Source organism: Pleuronectes platessa, chromosome 14 (genome assembly GCF_947347685.1).
Source record: "Pleuronectes platessa chromosome 14, fPlePla1.1, whole genome shotgun sequence".
NCBI classification, from domain to species: domain Eukaryota; kingdom Metazoa; phylum Chordata; class Actinopteri; order Pleuronectiformes; family Pleuronectidae; genus Pleuronectes; species Pleuronectes platessa.
The window spans coordinates 13,610,200-13,628,925 of NC_070639.1; the positions used below are offsets into that span (position 1 = coordinate 13,610,200).

At 40.9% G+C, this 18,726-nt stretch overlaps 1 protein-coding gene across 2 annotated transcripts; it reads right to left on the reverse strand.

Moving 5' to 3' along the window:
* Positions 1-1,150: 1,150 nt before the first annotated feature.
* cers6 (ceramide synthase 6) lies at positions 1,151-17,439 on the reverse strand. 2 transcript variants are annotated; one of them, XM_053440562.1, is made up of 11 exons: positions 17,135-17,439; positions 15,562-15,667; positions 15,344-15,474; positions 10,282-10,339; positions 8,627-8,677; positions 8,423-8,515; positions 5,579-5,707; positions 5,115-5,221; positions 3,529-3,685; positions 3,336-3,359; positions 1,151-2,121 (listed from the first exon to the last, which is right to left on the reverse strand). In XM_053440562.1, the coding sequence occupies exons 1-11, from the start codon at positions 17,302-17,304 to the stop codon at positions 1,963-1,965; spliced, it is 1,185 nt and encodes a 394-aa protein (XP_053296537.1). In that variant the 5' UTR covers positions 17,305-17,439; the 3' UTR covers positions 1,151-1,962. The 2 variants fall into 2 exon arrangements, with proteins under 2 accessions (XP_053296537.1, XP_053296538.1); XM_053440563.1 differs by lacking the exon at positions 3,336-3,359.
* Positions 17,440-18,726: the final 1,287 nt, after the last annotated feature.

Here is an 18,726-nt window from a genome sequence, read left to right on the forward strand (position 1 = left end):
GTTGTCCTTATTTGAACAAGGTGCTTTACAAAATACATGGGAATAAAACAATGCAGAACAAAAACAAAGTAAGAAAGACAACTTAAAGAAAAATACTAAAAGAAAAATCCATTAAAACCAGTTAAAAATCAGGCAGGAAAAGGCTTTTCTATAAACAATAATTTGTAATTCACTAGTGATTATTAGTGTATGGGCTTTGTGCAGACACTTCCGGACTCTGGGAGGTGAATGCACTACTTCTGCAGTGCTAAATCTATTTAGCACGGCTTTATCAATCTATGTTAAAAAGAAGCAAACCTGGTACCACCTTCTAATAAGTCACCCTTTATAAAACTTGTAACTACAATGACACTCAGTAGAGCCCATTCAGCCGCCAAAGCTCAACAGTCTCCTTATGAGGCCACATTTAAATCCACTTCATCCAGATTTTTATCTTATTTCACACACTCATACGTCTAAGTCCCCTAAACAAGCCTGATCCATGGATTATTCCTTAGGAAATCCATCTAAATGTTGAAAAATTATCCATCTCATAGTGTCAGAGAGAGTGAAAGAATTCCAGGACGGGAATTCACACCAAAAGGTAACGGGATCTTTGTTCGGTCATGGCCCTTCACAACGTTTTCAATGAACATTCATAATTCTGGTAATCTGCTGTGGTCGAAGTTGCTGCGTTTATTGAGTATTTTGTTTCGTAAAGACAACACTGACACATGATAACCTTCATCTGTCGGTGAGTCAGAGACTGTACTTACTTCTCATTGAAAATACAGATGTTAACAAAAACATCGATGATGACTCATGCGCATCGTCAGAGGCCTGAAACTGAAGCAGATAAATGAAGCTGATCCATGATCCATCTTTATTTACGCTTGTGCTTTTCCTACTGAAACCCCCCCTGCTGTCATACGTCAAATAATCACAGCATAAATCTCAACGTTTACTCATGAATAATCGATGGATTAATTCTATCTCAACACATTATTGATGGCACTCTAGCATCATTTTGCCATTTAAACTTCTTTATGAAATTAGAATCTGCCAGCAGAGTTTGATGAATAGGTTTCCCGATTAGACATGCTCACACATATCTGCAGTTTTCATTTGGTTTTCTTTCATTGAATAATTCAAACGATTCACGTCCGCCTCGTAGGAGAGCAAATGGTCTTTAATGAAATGCTTAACCAGAAATGTACCAGAATACTTAACAAAATGCTTTGATAGGGAATACAGCCTCGAACCATATCTGATGCACACACATTAATACTGTTATTGACATCTCATATACAGTTTGAGTGGAGATTGTTTTACTTTCTGTTTTGAAAAGGTGAGTAGACTTCCCACATTACAATCCATTCGTGAGTAAAGACGAACTCAATTCATCGTTTTTTGGCAAATCTTTGGGGGTGTAGCATTGAACCATAAGCCCAGGTCTCCAGCGGGTGCTCATACTCGTCGTGATGTGTGGCGTGGGAAAAAAAATAATTATCTTTAACACTGACATCAAGGTAGAATAGATGTCTGACTATTGCATGTCTGCAATTACATTTAGAAAAAATAAATAACACAGAAAGAGACAAACATAAGGAAAACACACCCCCAGTATGCCGGACTGCTGTTTGTTAAAGTAGCATGCTTACACCGGAAAGTGGAATGCTTTTCATTCATTGGCTAAACAGAAAGTGGGTTGTACCGATAGGAGTGCTTTGATATTTCACTGAGTGCATTTTGATGCAAATATGACAAAAATGCAAAGATGAAAAACTGCGTGAGGAAATGAGTTAAGTATCGAACCAATAACAAAACTGCATTCACAAAATTCTTATAAGAACTTTCAGTACCAGACAGGCGATGTTTTTCATGTGTCCACCACACACTCAATTACACAAACACACACACACACGCACACAGATTGATGGATGGAGCCTGTATTATGGCTCCAGTGTTGTGATGTCATCTGAGTCAGTGTTCGTCGGGATACGGGGCCCCCGTCAGGTAGCCGTTGGTCCCGTGACTTTTGTTGGTGCCGTTGGTGGCGCTGCTGTGGTGCTTCTGACTGGGGGGGGGGCTGTCGTCCTCGTCAGAGCTGGACTCGATGTCGCTGCGGTCGTCTTTTGACACCTGTAGAAGCGAGAGGGACGGGGGGGGGGGGGAGATTAGATTCTCTTCTCGTTAAAATTCGTGTCGGAGTCATTATCTGCGGCAGCCATGCATGATGGTGTGACAAATGGGCTTTTGCATATCAGACAGGGAGGTGTTCTGCCAATCAGTATTTGCCAGCAAGCCGCAAAAGCCATTAAATCAATTTGCAAACTTAAAATACGGAGAAATGGAGCCGTGACCTTTATTTTTCCGATAGATCGTTTAATTGTTTGTCTGTAGAATGTCAGAAAATAATGGAAAATGACCCTTGTGATATCCCTGAGGTCGAGCTTGATTTTTCCTTCAATGTTCAATTTGGAAGGAATTAAACCGACCAGCAGCAAATTCTAACACTTGACAGTCACAGTTACAGTGAATGTTGATGAGTGATTCATTGTTAGACAGAAAAATCACAAAAAACAATAATTCTAAAATATATAATATATTTAACATGCCAGGTGTAGATTAATCTCCATTAAATACTCGTGATTTATAGATAAATTGATGTTTACAGGAGTACCAATAAAAACCTGAGATAAATGGTAACGATGAGATGGAAGATTAATGGAAGACAATGTTAGCATTAGCAACATGCACACAATGCTAACTATTTGCAAATCTAAAACTCATCAAAAAGTACATCTGAAGCTGGTGGCATTATAATCAGTTTTGTATTTGATCATAAATCAAAGTGTTAAAGTAGACCTATTATGTCTTTATGTCATTAAGTGTTGTCAGATTGTTTTTTGTAGAAGTTTTTGTAGAAGAAGTTATAACAGAGTAAGGTGACCTCCTGTCCTTCACAGAAAACACTGCTCCTGAAGCTCCTGATTTTTTTTTTTAACAGGGGGCAGGGCCTTTCCTGCACACAACGGAAGCATCGGCCAATCAAAGCACACTCTGCTGCATGGGAGGGAGGGAGTGGCCTTAAAGAGACAGGAGCTAAAACCAAGCATTTCCAACAGAGACTGAAATGAACATAATATGTATGTCACTTTTGAACAAATTCAAATCTGACCTATTGAAAAGGTGAAAAGGAAGAAGATCCCCATGAGAACATGAAGTACTTGTACACTATGCAAATCTAATTTCTCCTTGAGATTTGTCCGTCTGGACCAATAGGGAGGACTGACCAGAACTGAAAATGTAAGATAATGTAAGATACACCACGTGGATGAGCTGTTCCTACTTACATGTAAGGGATTCCATTTCCCCACCTTGTAGGTTGCAGGTTAGCATAGAGAGTAGAAAGTGAGAGTCAAAACAGGTGATTGAACATGCTGCACGGTTTATTTAGACGTACTAGCGGCATTTATACCGGTTCTTGCATGAACCGGTCTAAATGTAAATGATGTGGTTAACAGAAGAGGATCTGCAGTGACTCACCTTTCCTTTGGATATGGCTCGGCACGCTGTCTTCACTATGAGGTAGGACCAGAAGGAGTGGAGAAGCTGCAGCAGGACCAGGAGCAGGTTGAAGACCCACCAGGACGGGTAGGGCCCAACGATCTCCCAACTCTCAAACAAGGTGGTGTTTAAAATCCTTCCATAGCAACAGAAGACATGGGAGAGAGGGAGAGAGAGAGAGAGAGAGAGAGAGAGAGAGAGAGAGAGAGAGAGAGAGAGTTAAACACAAGGATTAAATGCACGCTCTTTGAGTGGGTGGATTTCTGTGCGTTCCTGAGGAGCAGGTAGACAAAGGACTGAAATGAGGACGGCTCCACTCCAGCTCTTTGTCTTTCACGGAGCATCTGGCCTCTAATGATGCATTCACAGCACAAATAGATTTTAGTTGTATTTATAGTTGTTGATGATTAAACACATGTACATCAATAAATCCAAATGCCATAAAGTTCAGCCGGTGGAGAAGAAGCATCGTCTGGCTCCATTACGCACAATCAAACATTCAAGTATCTGGGATAAATGTGTCCCTCGGCCGATTCATCCAATCGGCTGCGTGTGAATCATACTCCAGATACTGACGCCATGGCAACAGCTTTACAGTAATGACAACTTTACTACCAGTGTGGTCAGGGCTGACTAAAGTGTGGTGGAGCATCATCATAATCTAATGTGGAAAACAAAGTGGGGGAAGAGTGGGGGTGCAGACTGTAACATTTTTTTTTTAATACTTCCTTTGAGAATAGAACTACTAATTAAAGACAACAAACTTGAATCTATATGCTGGAAATATCCTTTTTGTGCCGATCAAGTATCAAAGGTATCTACACAGAGAGGCAGCCGACTGCTGTGGACCGATTCGGCAACTAAATCACATCTCCCTTAACTTGTGAGAGGCGTGAGAACACTGCCGCTGATGACTGTGAGATGTGCTGTACCCACTTACAGGGGCCAGTAACTGATTAGTGGTAACCCTGCAAATGTCATTACAATCATGGTAATTGGCATTCATCAGCTTCTGCAATTAGACTTTCACTGTGGCTAAAAGAAAGCAGTGAATTCAAATATTTAAAATCTGCCTCTGTTGTCTGGCACAGCAATTTGGATAAATTAACAACAACTTGAAAATGCTGAGCGACAACAAAGCAACATTTCAATTGAGAAACTAAAACAATCAAAATGATAATAAATAAAAAACATGGATGTTTAAAGAATCAGGGGAGACTCTCTAGACCATGTTTCCTATGATAGAGCTATAACCGTAATGATCTGCTTTTCATTTGTGAATTTCTTTGAGAGGTCCGAGCTGCCGTATCCATAGTAACCATTTCTTAGCAACACACATTCACAGAGATGAGTCTGAACTCAAACCGTCGAGGAGAGAGAGGAGTAAAAAAACAAAAGGCACTGAGGTCTTCATGGGCTCGGCAGAAACGTGCAGACAAACTCGCATCTGCTGCACACATACCCCAGAGTCACTGGCTGTTATTGCTCTTTCATGAACACCAGCCATCAGAGGGATGCCACGAATGATAAAGAGGAAGTGTGGTGAGTGAGTGAGTAACACTTACCAGACAGGGTAAACCCCCAGTCTGGAACTTATGAAGAGAACCGCAAACATTGCAAACAGGAGGTTGCACAGAATCTGACATTTGGCATAGTTGGCCATCTTGGCAGCCTGAGGAGAAGAAAATCTACAGTTAATGTTGATGTAAACAAGTGGTTGAAAAACAGTATCATGATTAAAAAGCTTGTGTTTTCATCATATAATTTTAACAATATCAAATCTAACTGCATTGTAACTTGCTAATGCCACCTGCTTTAATGGAGCATCTTTTCATAATAGCTAATTTATCTTATATATATATCTTGGTTCCCACAGATTATATTATTTTATTATACTTGTACGTCAATCTACTTTATGCTAAAGATTGGGAAAGTACCATATAGATAAATTGTACATTTGAACAACGATGTTTCAAAGCCTCCACCCACACAACCAGCCAGCTGTGCCCATTCTCCCAGTCGTCCTCACCTCTATCAGCACGTCGGCTGCGTCGTGCAGACACATGACCAGAGTTCCCACTCGGGCCATGTTGTTCACGTAAGAAAATGTGATGAGGGAGATCGTCGCCACGTGATGAAGGAACATGATCAGGAAATCCTAGAGACATAGTTACACCAAAATAAAAGGTCACACAACTACAGAACGTACTTTTAAAGCGGGTTCAAGGCTGTGGGGAGTCACTGCATGCAGGACAAACCCAGAGCTTCTAGTACAGTACAGCAATGTGGTCAAAGGGAAAGGGAACTGTGTGCACACACTGTGGCCTTGGACATTTTGTGCTTTCAAAATGACGAAGCCCCTACTGCTGACTAATATCAACTGAATTTGTGGAACCGATGTAGAACAGAGTGGAGCCTCTTTTTCAAAACAGCTGGAGGAAGCACGGTACATGTTTATGGTTTCATGGCCTTGAGATGCACATGTGATTATTGCATGGAGCTGTTTTGGGGGGGGGCATGCTCAGTGTGCCGGTGTGATTTCCCAAAGCTACTACAAAGATGACACAAACATTATAAATCACCACTTACACAAAAAATATAATGTACATCCTTAGTGTTTGGACATTTTGTTGCTGCAAATTTATTCTGATTCTGCCATTGTGTCTGTTACATACTGTATTAAGCAGATTGTTTAGTGAAATACCTGACAATACCACCAAGTAAAAATACTTTGGTACAAGTAATAGCAATTCATTGAAAAGGTTTCTAAAGTATAAAGTCAAAAAAAAGTACTTCAAGTATTAAAAGTAATCAATGCAGAAAAATGTCCCCGGTTTAATCATAAGATTATTATTAATGATGCAGTATTTTACTATGGTCATGGTGGAGATATTAGTAAATTAATTAAGATGCTTTTGAGTAGTTTAATCTAGGCTCATCAAATATATTTTGTTCACAAACTCTTAATTTGTAACTAGTGAGTATAGATGCCAGATAAATGTAGTGGAGCACAAGATATAATAGTTTCCCCGGAAGAATAAAAAAAGTGAAGTTTAATGGGGCATGAAATTAAAGGAAGTACAAATTAAATAAAGAGTAAATGTTCATATTTATTATATTCCACCAGTCGACCGCTGTTGTGGCTTTACTAAACATCTATGTATGTATATTCAAAAATATCCGTCAGTGTAGTTTTGGCCCCGTCTAGGTAGGAGACCTTCTGTTAGGGATTTCCCACCTATGGTGGACTATATGGATGCAGTCAGGCGGCATGGGGAAACATTCCTCGAGCAAATCTTTAGCTACTCAAACTCCTCAGCTCAAAGTGAACAAGCAACGGTCCAAAGTAGCGAAAGAATGAAAAGGAGGATGAGGAGAAAAGGCGATGATGCAAGATGCAGAATGAAAGCGAGGCGAGAGTGTGCAGGGAGAACATACTGGAATTGGCAGGGGGTGAAGAGGACCTCCTCAGTGTAGTACTGTGCATGAAAAAACTGAAAGGAGAAACAAAAACAGACAACATGCCAACAGTCAACAAAGAGATGACAGAGTGGAGGCATATGCAGCATGGCATCATGGGGCTGCTGTGAGTGCGGTGAGAGGAGTGTGTTTTGGAGAGGGAGCTGAGCTGGGAATGGACTGGAGACAGGAGGAGTAAGATTATTGCTGGAAGACATGCAAATTGATGCTTAATGAACCGTCTCTGATCCCAACCACTGTGCTCACAGCACTTTACAGTCACATTCACACACACACACTTACATACAGCGGCTCTATATATAGGTGTCCTCTATCTCAAGTTTTATTCACACACTGATAGAAAAGCCATCGGGCTTCAATTTTAGGTGTCTTGCCCAAGACAATGGAGGAGCCTGGGATCATAACTTCTGATTGGTGGACGACCTGCACTTCTTCCTGAGCCACTGCCGTCCCAACATAAATATATATTACACACCATTCAAGCTTCATTTACAGCGAAATGTGTATAATACATCTTATACTTAACAGGTTAACACATTAACAAAAGACATAGTTGTCATATAATGTGCTTGATTAGAGCGTGAACGCCTGACCGGAAGCCGCTGGGACAAATAAAACAAATAGTTCAAGTCAGTTTAGTCTCATTAGCATCTACTTCCTTATTCTTTTTAACTGCACCAGTCGGATTCAGGTCGGGGCTCGGTTAGTTTTCTCTCGGACAGAAATTTAAGTACCCGAGCCGCACTCTAGTGTGTACAGTATGCATCAATTATACATTATACTGTTATAATTGTTCAGTATTAATTGTGAGTGGATAATAAGTTACCAAAGTTAATGATTAAAATGTAAGTTATTGCCATGTATAATTATTGACTGCTTAACTTCAAATACATTCAGAAAATGTGTCATTTCTGCTAAATGTGCTCTTTTATAATTTCGAGTATTTTACGGCACCATCATTACAAAAGTAGTAATGTATGTCCTGAACACAAAAGCTGTTACTCGAAATCAAACTCTTCACCAACCAAAGACTGTAGGACACCAACCATGTCTGTGGAAAACTTTTTATGAAGTGGAACTAAATTTCTGAATGTTTAAAAAAAATGCTAATCCTTTTCACCCTCGAAAAGTTTTGCTATTTCACACATCAGTGAAACTACACTGAGGCCGAAAACCAAAGGCCCACAAGCAAAGACACCCTCCAGAGTCACTCTGGGAGTATGAAAAGAGACAGTCGGACAAACTATGTTGCTTTGTGAAAACACAAAATGCAACTGTCTGCTTTCAACACAACAAAAGTGAATAAAAGAGTCACTTTTTCCTGCAGTGAGTCTTTCAACAAACATCCAAAGAACATGCAGTTTGTCTCGGTGGGACTTGCTGTTGCTCTTACCTTCCTCCTGATGTCTGTGAATTGGGAAAAGAGTAAGGACAGGTAGAAAGACAGCTCCAGTACATAATAATAATGGACGTCCACGGTCAGTGGCTGCATGAACACACAAAACAACAGAGTTAGAATTACACATCTGACAAGTAGGAGTCATCTCACTGTATCGTGTATTAACTGAGGAAAACTGCTGTGTTGAAGGAGGCTCACCTGGTAGGGATAGTTGTACCAGCACTCTTTAGTGTTCCATAACCAGGGAGTCTGCAGACAATTGAAATGAAAAGATGGTTAAATCAATATGTTTTAACCTTTATGAAACACATAAAACTACATGGGATTTTGAAATATAAAAATTCACAATAAGCTGTTATAGAGCATATTTTAATACAAGTAAAACAAAGTTGTCAATGAACCCAAACAAAAATACATTCTTTGCCTCAAAGCCAGCTAAAATACTTTCAATAAAACCTAGAAAACAGGCAGACAATATTAATGCAGTGTCGTGGGTTTTATGTAGTTCCCATAGATGCAGCTGGAGTTTAATATTTCCTTGTAATTTCACATCTAACACAGGGATATCAACATGGCCACTAAAAAATGAGTACCTCCATTCATAGATTCTGAATGAAACCATGGAGGTTTATAAAAACCTGAATGAATGTTAGTGAGGGATTTTCTTACATGCTCAAACCAGAGGAGTTTATATGGAGTCCTGAGTGAGGGCCTGGTGATATTATCAGGACCACAAGAGAAATGGTGTGCTCCTTAAGAATGTGTTATAAGCAAACAGTGACCATAGCTGTGACTGAGTTTACGTCTCCTGGGCTCCTCTGCAGACACACTCTATTAATAACGCCCACAGAGAGTGGAGCTGCTGCTGCAGGGACTCACACAAACTTAACTGTTTTCACAAAGTGCTTTGTCATGCAACTTGTTTCTGTAAGAGATTTTCCACTTTCTTCTGTCTCAACTATTGCTCTAGTCATATACGCTTATGAAATACCTAGAATCCATTTCAGCTGTGTATATTTATTCATATCTACTGGACTCATTTGGCACAATGGCCTTAATTCCTGAGAAACAGTCTCTCCTCCTGAACAGCTGCTGGAGTTCAACCCTTCTAAACAGGGATTTATTGGGCTGTCAAACTGGAAATGCTCGAAGCCCTGAACTATTTTCACAAACTAGAATTTAAAAGGTCGAAATGTTTTGAAAAGAAAATGTTTTCGATGTGAAAACATGTTCAGTATGAATGCAGAGATGAGATATCTTTTTAGAAAGGTTTAAATGCAGTTATTAACATAAAACTTGCAGTGCAGTTGGTCTGTCTGTAATTTACATGCACAAAATACTGTATAACAGTGATTGTAATTGACTTAAAGGGTCAAAACTAGTGTCGACAGGTCACTATGTTTATTTAAGCTGTTATCATTTTGCAGGCAGACTCTGAGGTGGAGTAAGTATTGAAATGAGATAACACAACCTTAATAGTACATATGTTGACATTGAATTTACAGCAGCTGAAGTTCAAGATCAAAAGCAAGACTGAGTAACACAAACTCTGGCTGTTTCATGAAGGGTATTATTCACTGTAATGTGTGACATCAGCTTCCCCCTGACCAAATGATTTCCCTATTCCTTTATCAGTGAACACCTTTTGTACTGGACTGTTGTTGAACTCAGACTCAGTCCCTGACACCATCACCACTATGTTCCTGTTGTCTCATGAAGAGACATCAACCTATTCAGAAACCTCATGATTTTCATGCTGACTATGAACATGGCTTCATAGGTCAAATGACTCGTACTAACTTAAACAGTGATGCTCAGGAGGCTGGTGCTCATTTGTCAGGAAGTATACAAACCTTTTTAAGGAAACGCACTCCGTAGGTAAATATGTACAGATAGAATGTAAATCTCCACCTGAAAGAAGATAAAGAAGAACATGAGGATTTCACAACAACAACGATTTACACACACTACCTCTCCCCTATACCATGGTTTGATCTAAATGAAAGGTTACAAAAGGTCAAACACATATTCATTAATTAATTGTTAACATTGTATAGATAGTGAAGATGGAAGGATGGATGGGCAGATGGATGGATGAATGGATAGATGGATGTTGTGAAGATTCAAGGGCCATCGACAGAAGCCCTCAGTTAAGCAGTGTGATCACATTTCTTTTCTTTCTTTCTTCTTTCTTTCTATTCTTTCTTTCAGGTTAAAGATCTGAATGTGAGTATTGTGTCGTATTGAAATGCTTGGTTCCTATTTATTAAGAAATATAAAATACAAATCTTTCTTTCTTTCTTTCTTTCTTCATTATCTTACATTAGCAAGAGAAGCAAAGTGTTTTAATCTCAGAACTATTCAGAATAGCAGAGCTGCCTCACACCCTCTAATCGGATGCAAATACATTCAAATATATAAACAAGACCAGTGGATTTGCAGGCTGATGTAACTTGAACTGTATGCTGCTTATACAGTTGGTTTCTCCTGTTGTCCGGTGCAGCACACTGTGTCTGTCATGCCTGAAATCCAAAATCTGAAGTGGTGCGTGCTCCTCTTACTTCCTCCAATCTGCAGAGGAGAGAGACTCACTAAAAAAAACGGGGTATTAGTGACTTAGTGACACTGGGAACGTCCTGTCCCAGTCCAGCCTGCTCTGATGTGCTTTATACAACCCAGAACTCCGTCACCACAGCTACACCACTGTCCGGAAAGCGATGAAGAGGTCAGAGGCTGAGAAGAGACCGGTTCAGCCGACACCTCGGTGATCAGAGCTTTGCTGGGCAGGGAGATGTGAACATACACCCAACTCATAACAGTCAGCTCCTGGGAGGAAGGATTTAAGACCAGTCAACTAGCACCACCACCTTTCTACACAACTGTGGAGTTCGCATCAGATGAAATAACATACAGGCGAACGACTGACTGCAAGGCCTCAACGACAGACCCTCTGTTGTGTGCTCATTATCCCCAGTGGGGTCAAAGTTAGAAGATAAATACCGTGCATGTTATATACCTGGCGCGCTGTAAAAACTGTTGCATGGCAACTGGTTCATCAAGCACCGGGAGTCTTTTTTCAAGTGCTCCTGGATGGCTGCTCTATATGTGCAATCATAATGACTCACAGCAGCTCACCGTAGATAGACCTTTTTTTTCTGACATCAGCCACAGATGTTGTTTTTTTCAGTTCCGTTTCTTCAGATGTGGTGATGATTTAAAGTGGTTGTAGAGAAGAACAGGCCATTGTTTATTTTCTGCTCTTGATGAAGCCGCATCTCACTAACTAGGCTACACTTATAGTTAATTAGTGCTGGTTAGTAACTGGGGTTGAATTGGTCCTGTGTACCACTTGCAAACATTTTTGATTTATGTGCTGAATGAGAGAGAGCATGTATGAGGAGTCGTGACACAAACAGAGTTGCCATCCTTTCATAAGAGCTTTTAATTAAACTTAAAACCGTTTTTTTAAGTGGGACAGATCGGCCGATATGCATCAAACCAAATGTTCCTGTTCAGACTGAACTTCGCCTGAAGGAAGAAATAATTGTAAGGGGCAGCTCTGATTGGATGAGATGCTCTGAATGAAACGAGGCGGGCTTTGTTCCGAGTGCAGCACCTAGGATAAAAAGGATCATTGAATTCTGCTTTACTTCTCCGGGGATCTAAGCAGCAGCTGACAGCGACTGTTCTCTTTCAGCTCTTTCAACACAACAATTAATCACGGGGCAGTAACTGTGATCAAAACTCAGAAAGCCTGGATACATTCCCCCTTCACACGTCTATTACTCTTCAGGCATTCAAAACTATCCTTCTCCCCTTTGTACATTTCTCTCACGTGGTTGGATTGTGAGGGATGATTTCAAATTGTCCACATGAAAACGTTTGTTAATTGCCAGTTATTTTATTGTTTTTTTTAGAGAAAGCAGGGGCGTGGCTGCCGTCTCCTCGCATCACAAGAATGTGGCTCATCGCTTAGCTTGAGTGGAAGACGCCTGTGTCGAGGACAAACATGCTAATTAGCTGTCAGCGTGGTGTCTGAGTGACTTCTACAGGGAGGTGTGCTGGTTGAAACTATGAAAATTGTAAACCTATCGGTTAGAGGAAGAACACTAATGAGGAGATTGCTAATCTCTATCGATGGCATCTATGGATTGCATCCAGGTACTCAGGCTTAAATCCTCACACAGTCCGAAGACATGCAGATTGGGATTACATTGATTAGAGTCTCTCAATTGACAAGGGTGTGAATGGTTGTTTGTCTCTGTATGTCCACCCTGGTGGTCCAGGGTGAACCCCGCCTCTTTCCTCTGGGATAGATAATGAATGGCTATTGATAGCAAGTTTCTATAGATGTAAAATGCCTTAATAAAAAATAAAAAATCTTTGATTTTTTTTATATCTGCTGTATGTAAACAAAAGCAATGAAAAATTAAGAGATCAGAGTATTCAGTTTAGTTATAAATATGACATTCTGCTTTGTCCAGCCACTTCAAAAACTTTACAAAAATCATATTTATTTAACACAGTCTCTAATTATATCCTGGGCTATTTCTTGCACATGCATAATTATTTTCTACAGACTTGTCATCCCAGTGTTGTCTCTGTCTCTGTGCCCAGTCAATAAATAAAGCAGCAAATAACCCCCAACCAATACTCACTGCATAATTATTTTTCTACATTTTGGTTTAAAGTGGATACGATGTGTTGATTAGTGAGTTTTAGAGGTACAGTTAGAAGTGTTGTGGTACTTTTGACCAGATCCAGGCTCACTGTGTCTCCCTGTTTCCAGTCGTGGTAGCAGACTAAGGTAACCTGCTGCTTTTTTGAACATTTGTCAAAACCATTACATTTTATCAACTGAGGCCAAAGATAGATACAACAGGATAAAAATAGTAACTATATTAGCAATTAACTATATTATGTTGTTTTAAAACTTGTTATATAACTACATAGTCTCTTTGTCTTAAGAAGCTGTGAAGTCGTATTCATTTGCCCATGATCATTTCTCTGTTCTCAGTGGAGGCAGAGAAGGGAGAGGAGAGAAGAAGATGAGATCAGACAGTTAAGAGGTATTGAGGACATGAAAGCAGAATCCTGCCCCAGCCTGTTCAAACCGAGGAGAAGTGAAGAGAGGAGGCGTTCTCAGGTAAAACTACACGGTAAAAAAAAAAACACTGGGACGTCTCGTGATCTCATGACGCAACTTAAAGTACAGTTCATACTTCTAAGCATGAGTAATCTCTGCCACTGTGATGAAATAATACTACATCTACACGTCACTTTCATTGTTCTTCCTCGATCTGTTTCTAAGTATATGAATGAAATTACTTGTTTAAAATTAAAAACAATAAGGTGCTGTTGGCTACTTACAAATAAAAAAATAAATCAACACTTAAAGTTGTTGGAACAGCTTTTTTCTTGCTCTATACGAGGGAATAAAACAGGGCGGTAACAATAGGTGCTAAACAAACTCCATGAAGACTCTTCATTATTTCCTCGACCACACGTGCCTGCTACCGACTGTCTGCTCAATGAACAGAACAGACAGCAGATCAGCCGTCCTGACAACCGAGAGACAAAGACTGCTATCAGTCTGTAACAGCTGTGCATGAGGGCATAATTAGAGCACAATCGCCGCTCCGAGGACTGAAGCCATACAACGCTCGGAGAACTGCATCGTAAGCAAACTGAGACAGACAACCTGGCCCGACTCCTGCACAGCCCGGAGTCGGCCTCAGTCAATTACGCTGTGGGACGATAACGGCTTTGGTGCAATTGTTGCTTAAACAGAATGAATGCAAGCTGAGCATATTTGAAAAGGTCATAGGTACTCCAGTGTGGAAGAGAGACACTTTTTCTCTTTTGGAGCTTTTCCGGGGATCCTCTGGAAAGTTGCACTGGGAGTGGAGCGGTCGAATCAGCCGACACCGTCCTCCCCGAGTGAACAGCAGCCCTGAGGCTCCCTGGGTCTCCGACTGCCAGACTGGCTCTGCTGGTGTCAGACATGACTCCGGTCTGACAGCCACGCTCGCTCGCTGGCCTCTAACATCACACTGCTAAGTAACTACAATCTCCCCGATGGCCGATGCTCTACTGCAGATTAGCCGGTTCTCTGTCGCAGCCTGAGTGGGTTTGTTGGTCCGCACTGGGACACGGTCGAGTATTATTCCACAGCGGCACGGGCCACTCATGTTGCAATCCTCATAAGCCATGTAGGAGACAGTGTAATGGTCGACCCAACCTGAGGTGGCTTCATAAGGGCCGGTCAAGGACCACAAGCGATTCATTGTTCTGGTAATCAAACCACAATTCCAAATACTCCAGCTTCTAAAAGTGAGGATTTGCCATTTTTCTGTTATAGAATTGCAAACTGAATATATTAGGTGTTGCTCTGACAAAACCAGCAATGTAAGGATGTCATCTTGCAATTTTGCTCAATAAATGGTGCTCAATTAATCTAGAAAAATAATCAGCATTGTGATTGATAGGGAAATAGTCAAAATATTAAATTATAGGCCTAAGAACCACCTTCGAATTACAGCGATCATTTACCCATGTAAATATGCTGTCACTGTGGACGTGTGCAGCCAAAGTGTTTCCCTTCATTTCCATACGGTATGAAAATGAACATCATACCTTTTACTAATGTCCTGTTTTCGTTATCGATGAGTGCAAACGCAACGCAGTCTATTCAAATCAGTTCTGACCTAAACCTGAACTACAAACCAACAATGGCTTCACATTACACATAACAAAAAAATGGCAGACATGATTTTCACTGTGACTGGATACATAAACGTCGGGCAAGTTTGCGCAAATTCACTTTCACAAACTTGGATGTTAGAACATGCAGAGGAAAATGTCCCCCAGCCAAGATGGGATGTCTGTTGTGGTGTAAATGGGATTTTTCCTTACATGCTTTCACAGAATCGGGCGAGGGTGCTGGGCTTCTCCTGGTTGCGCCGTTGTCTGAACCAGCGCTGGATGGTCCGTACATCCCAGTCAAGCTGCTTGGACAGACCCTCCAGCCTCTTCTCATCTGGGTGCTGGCGAGGCAAAATAAATATGTTGGATCTATCTTTCACTTCAGCACAACAGAGTGTAAACAAGAACAAAGAGTGCACGTGCTCCACCTTGGTTATAGCGGTGAAAACCTTCTCCAGGATGGCGTTGGGCTGTGCTCTCTGTGGCCCGTTGGTTTGGATCTTCAGGCCCATCGCACATGGTCGAGCAATAAACCTGCAAATGAATCAACAAAGAGACAATCCCTAATGTGAATTACATGTAGGAGCATTTTTCACATGAAGGAATGGGCACAGAAGGCATTCAAATGTCAGGGGGCACATGTATCCATCATTTCTCTGCTGCTGGTGGGTAACAGTTGTCTTCATCTACTGACACATGCATCTGCTAGTTCTCACATCTTATTTTAGACTACATAGACGTGGCAGTATGTGGGCCCCTCTGGGCAGCTGTGGCTCAGGAGTTGGAACGGGTTGTCCAATAACCAGAGGGTCAGTGGTTGGATCCCAATCTCCCCCATTCTGTTTGCCCGGGTGTCCTTGGGCAAGACACGGAACCCGGAAATTGCCCCTGACGCCTGTGTGTGAGTGATGTTTGAATGATGAAGTGTACAGTAAAGTGATTTGAGTCGTCATCAAGACAACAAAACCACCATATAAATACAGTCCACTAACAGATTGTATTCATTATGTGGAACTTGTGGAAGGTTGATATTTCCATATTGAATAAAACAGCTGGAAAACTAAATAAGAGCGTGAAGGTATTTCCTGCATTTTCGCCATATGAACTATTTTACAGATTATGTGCAGTCTGGAAAATAGTAAATTATCAATTGCCTGTGAGCAGTAATGAAGCTTTCTATTGAAACTATCAAATAAGTTCAAGTAAGATTAAAGTATTAAGTGTATTATATGTTAAATAAAAAGTAATGCAGAACCGGTGCCTAATAGAAATGAGAATAAAATGAAATAAGCAAGTTACATGAGACAGTAAACAAATACAAAAGTGGCAACAAGTAGTAATGATAAAAGGAGTAAGTATTGATAATGGGAGTATGTAATTTGGAATTTGTATAAGTAAGTTACATGAGAGAGTAAACTAATAGTATGTAAATAAGCTATATACACACACACAGCATCACATGGATTCAATGGATGATTAATAATTCACACACTTGATTTTCGGGGACAACATTATGAGCACGAGTGAAGGTGTGAGTGTGGAAGTTGAAGGCCTCAGTCACTTCTCCCCAAAGAGCCTCCTGACCCACATATTGCAGGACGAGCATCATGACTCCGTGCCTCACTGTATATCGATGATTGCAACAACTGGGTCAGTGGAGTGAATAGATACTGAAGGTATATCTAAAGGAGGGTCCTGGGCTGTGGAGTGAGAGGAGGGCACAGCTGGATTCGGTGCAGGCTTTACAGTGATAACGTGGCTGCACTGACAGATGCATCAGACTGTGCTGCAGGCCTGCAGAGGGACGGACGATCAGCCCCGGTGATTTGTGGGCTAAGCGGAGAAGATGCCATTGTTTGGGTAACAACAGTCTGACTAATAACACAGGAGCGTGCAGCAGTTCCATCCACACAACCCCCCCACGAAAAAACCAGCACAGCCACCTGGATGAAGATGAGGATGATGGTGGTGGCGGTGGTCGGTGGTCGCCGTGGAACCCACCTTTCAAACACCAGCCGGATCATGAAGATACAGAAGGCTACAGGACACGCCAGATACAGATCCTCGGCTTGCGGGAACGTCGCCTCGTCCGTGTTTTTTAAGTCAGCCCATGTTACGTTGTGCGGGAGCCAGAAGCGCTCGTTCCAGAACCACACCAGGATACCGGCCATCTCCCCGCGGCAGACTGTGGGACCGGGTCGAAGGAGAAACGGAGGGGCCCGGAGGTGTCTTCCTGCGGCGATCCGAGCGGAGATATCCGTGTGAGAGTGGTCCGTGTCCGGCTGCTCCCCCCTCGGCTCCCCGCTCCTCTCGGTAGGGAAGTCAATCAGCTCCGCGGCCGCTGATTGGTGCGCGGAGACGTCGCGCAGCACCGCCGCTGCACGTTAAACGACGTAATCAAGGTGAACCACAGTTTATATGGATACACTGACACCAACACTGTTAATCACCAATAAACTGATAATACTTGAATTGGCTTTTTGTTTTCTTGGTTTCGTGTGTTTAATTTTTGTGTTGTTGTTTTTGTTGTTGTTGTTATATCGTTGTGGGAATTCAGTATTATAACGCACACACCATTTGATGCGTCAACTTTCACGTTTTTCAAAAAGCCGCACTCCGGCTGATCCTTCCGCAGTTTTTTTGCAGAACAATGAAATGTAAGCGCAGATAACATGGCAACGACGTAGCCACGTTCTCCAGGACCGCACAGCTTGGTGAACCACGCCCCCTGCCGACAGCTCTCAGGTAGTGAACAGTGAGAAGTGAATCTGACCTTTATGAATGAAGACGAGTCCGAACATGAAGTAAGAAGATGGTTCAGAATATTAACTATTTCTTTACGTAATTTTTTTTTTTTACATGAATGCACATATTTTCTACTCGTCTGATCTAAGGCCTGCGCACATTTGGTCTTGGGAGATTTAATACTTTTTTTTTTTTTTATTTAAATTGTGCTGTCATATTTTAGGAAATGTTTTTCTGTTATTTTTTCATTTAGTAAAATATATAAATAAATAATCTTAAAGATGTGGTATACATAAAAAAACAATGAGCACTTTAAACTTACTTTTTTAATGTTGGGGATCAACTTGGGGAACACTTCTTTCCTGGCTACACTAAAGTGATTCACTATATGTGAGTTTGTATTGTCATCCCTTCACTCATTATTGAATTTGCCAGGCAGACTGGGGTATTATACTTCACTTTATCACATATCAGATTTAAACCATATATATATATATATATATATTTGACAAATATTCTGAGGAACATTTAATCATTGTGTCAGTGAACATTGTAAATTTGGATTGATTGTAATGTAATTTATGTTTTAGAGATGACAGAGGAACAGTTTTTAAATGTTATGCTATAAAATTCCCGAAAACTTGTTTCAGATGTTGTTTTGTATTATATGCATAAAGTACTTTATGCATATAATATAAAACAACTTAAGATATAATATGAATATATTACAAAAGATACAAATATTATATACATTTTATGGATATGTATGATAAAATACATAACAAAAAGTGTGAAGAGTTCCAATCACAAAATTGTAAAGCGGGCGATGTAGTTACTTTATTACAACA

What these genes read in the sequence shown, in the direction of transcription:
- cers6 (XM_053440562.1), bottom strand. Translation starts at nt 17,304, where the DNA reads ATGGCCGGTATCCTGGTGTGGTTCTGGAACGAGCGCTTCTGGCTCCCG. An exon ending in GAGTGCGTTTCCTTAAAAAG is followed by an intron (nt 8,678 to 10,281) that starts GTTTGTATACTT and finishes AATTGTCTGCAG; the next exon opens with ACTCCCTGGTTATGGAACAC. An exon ending in CTGGGGGTTTACCCTGTCTG is followed by an intron (nt 3,686 to 5,114) that starts GTAAGTGTTACT and finishes TTGCTATGGAAG; the next exon opens with GATTTTAAACACCACCTTGT.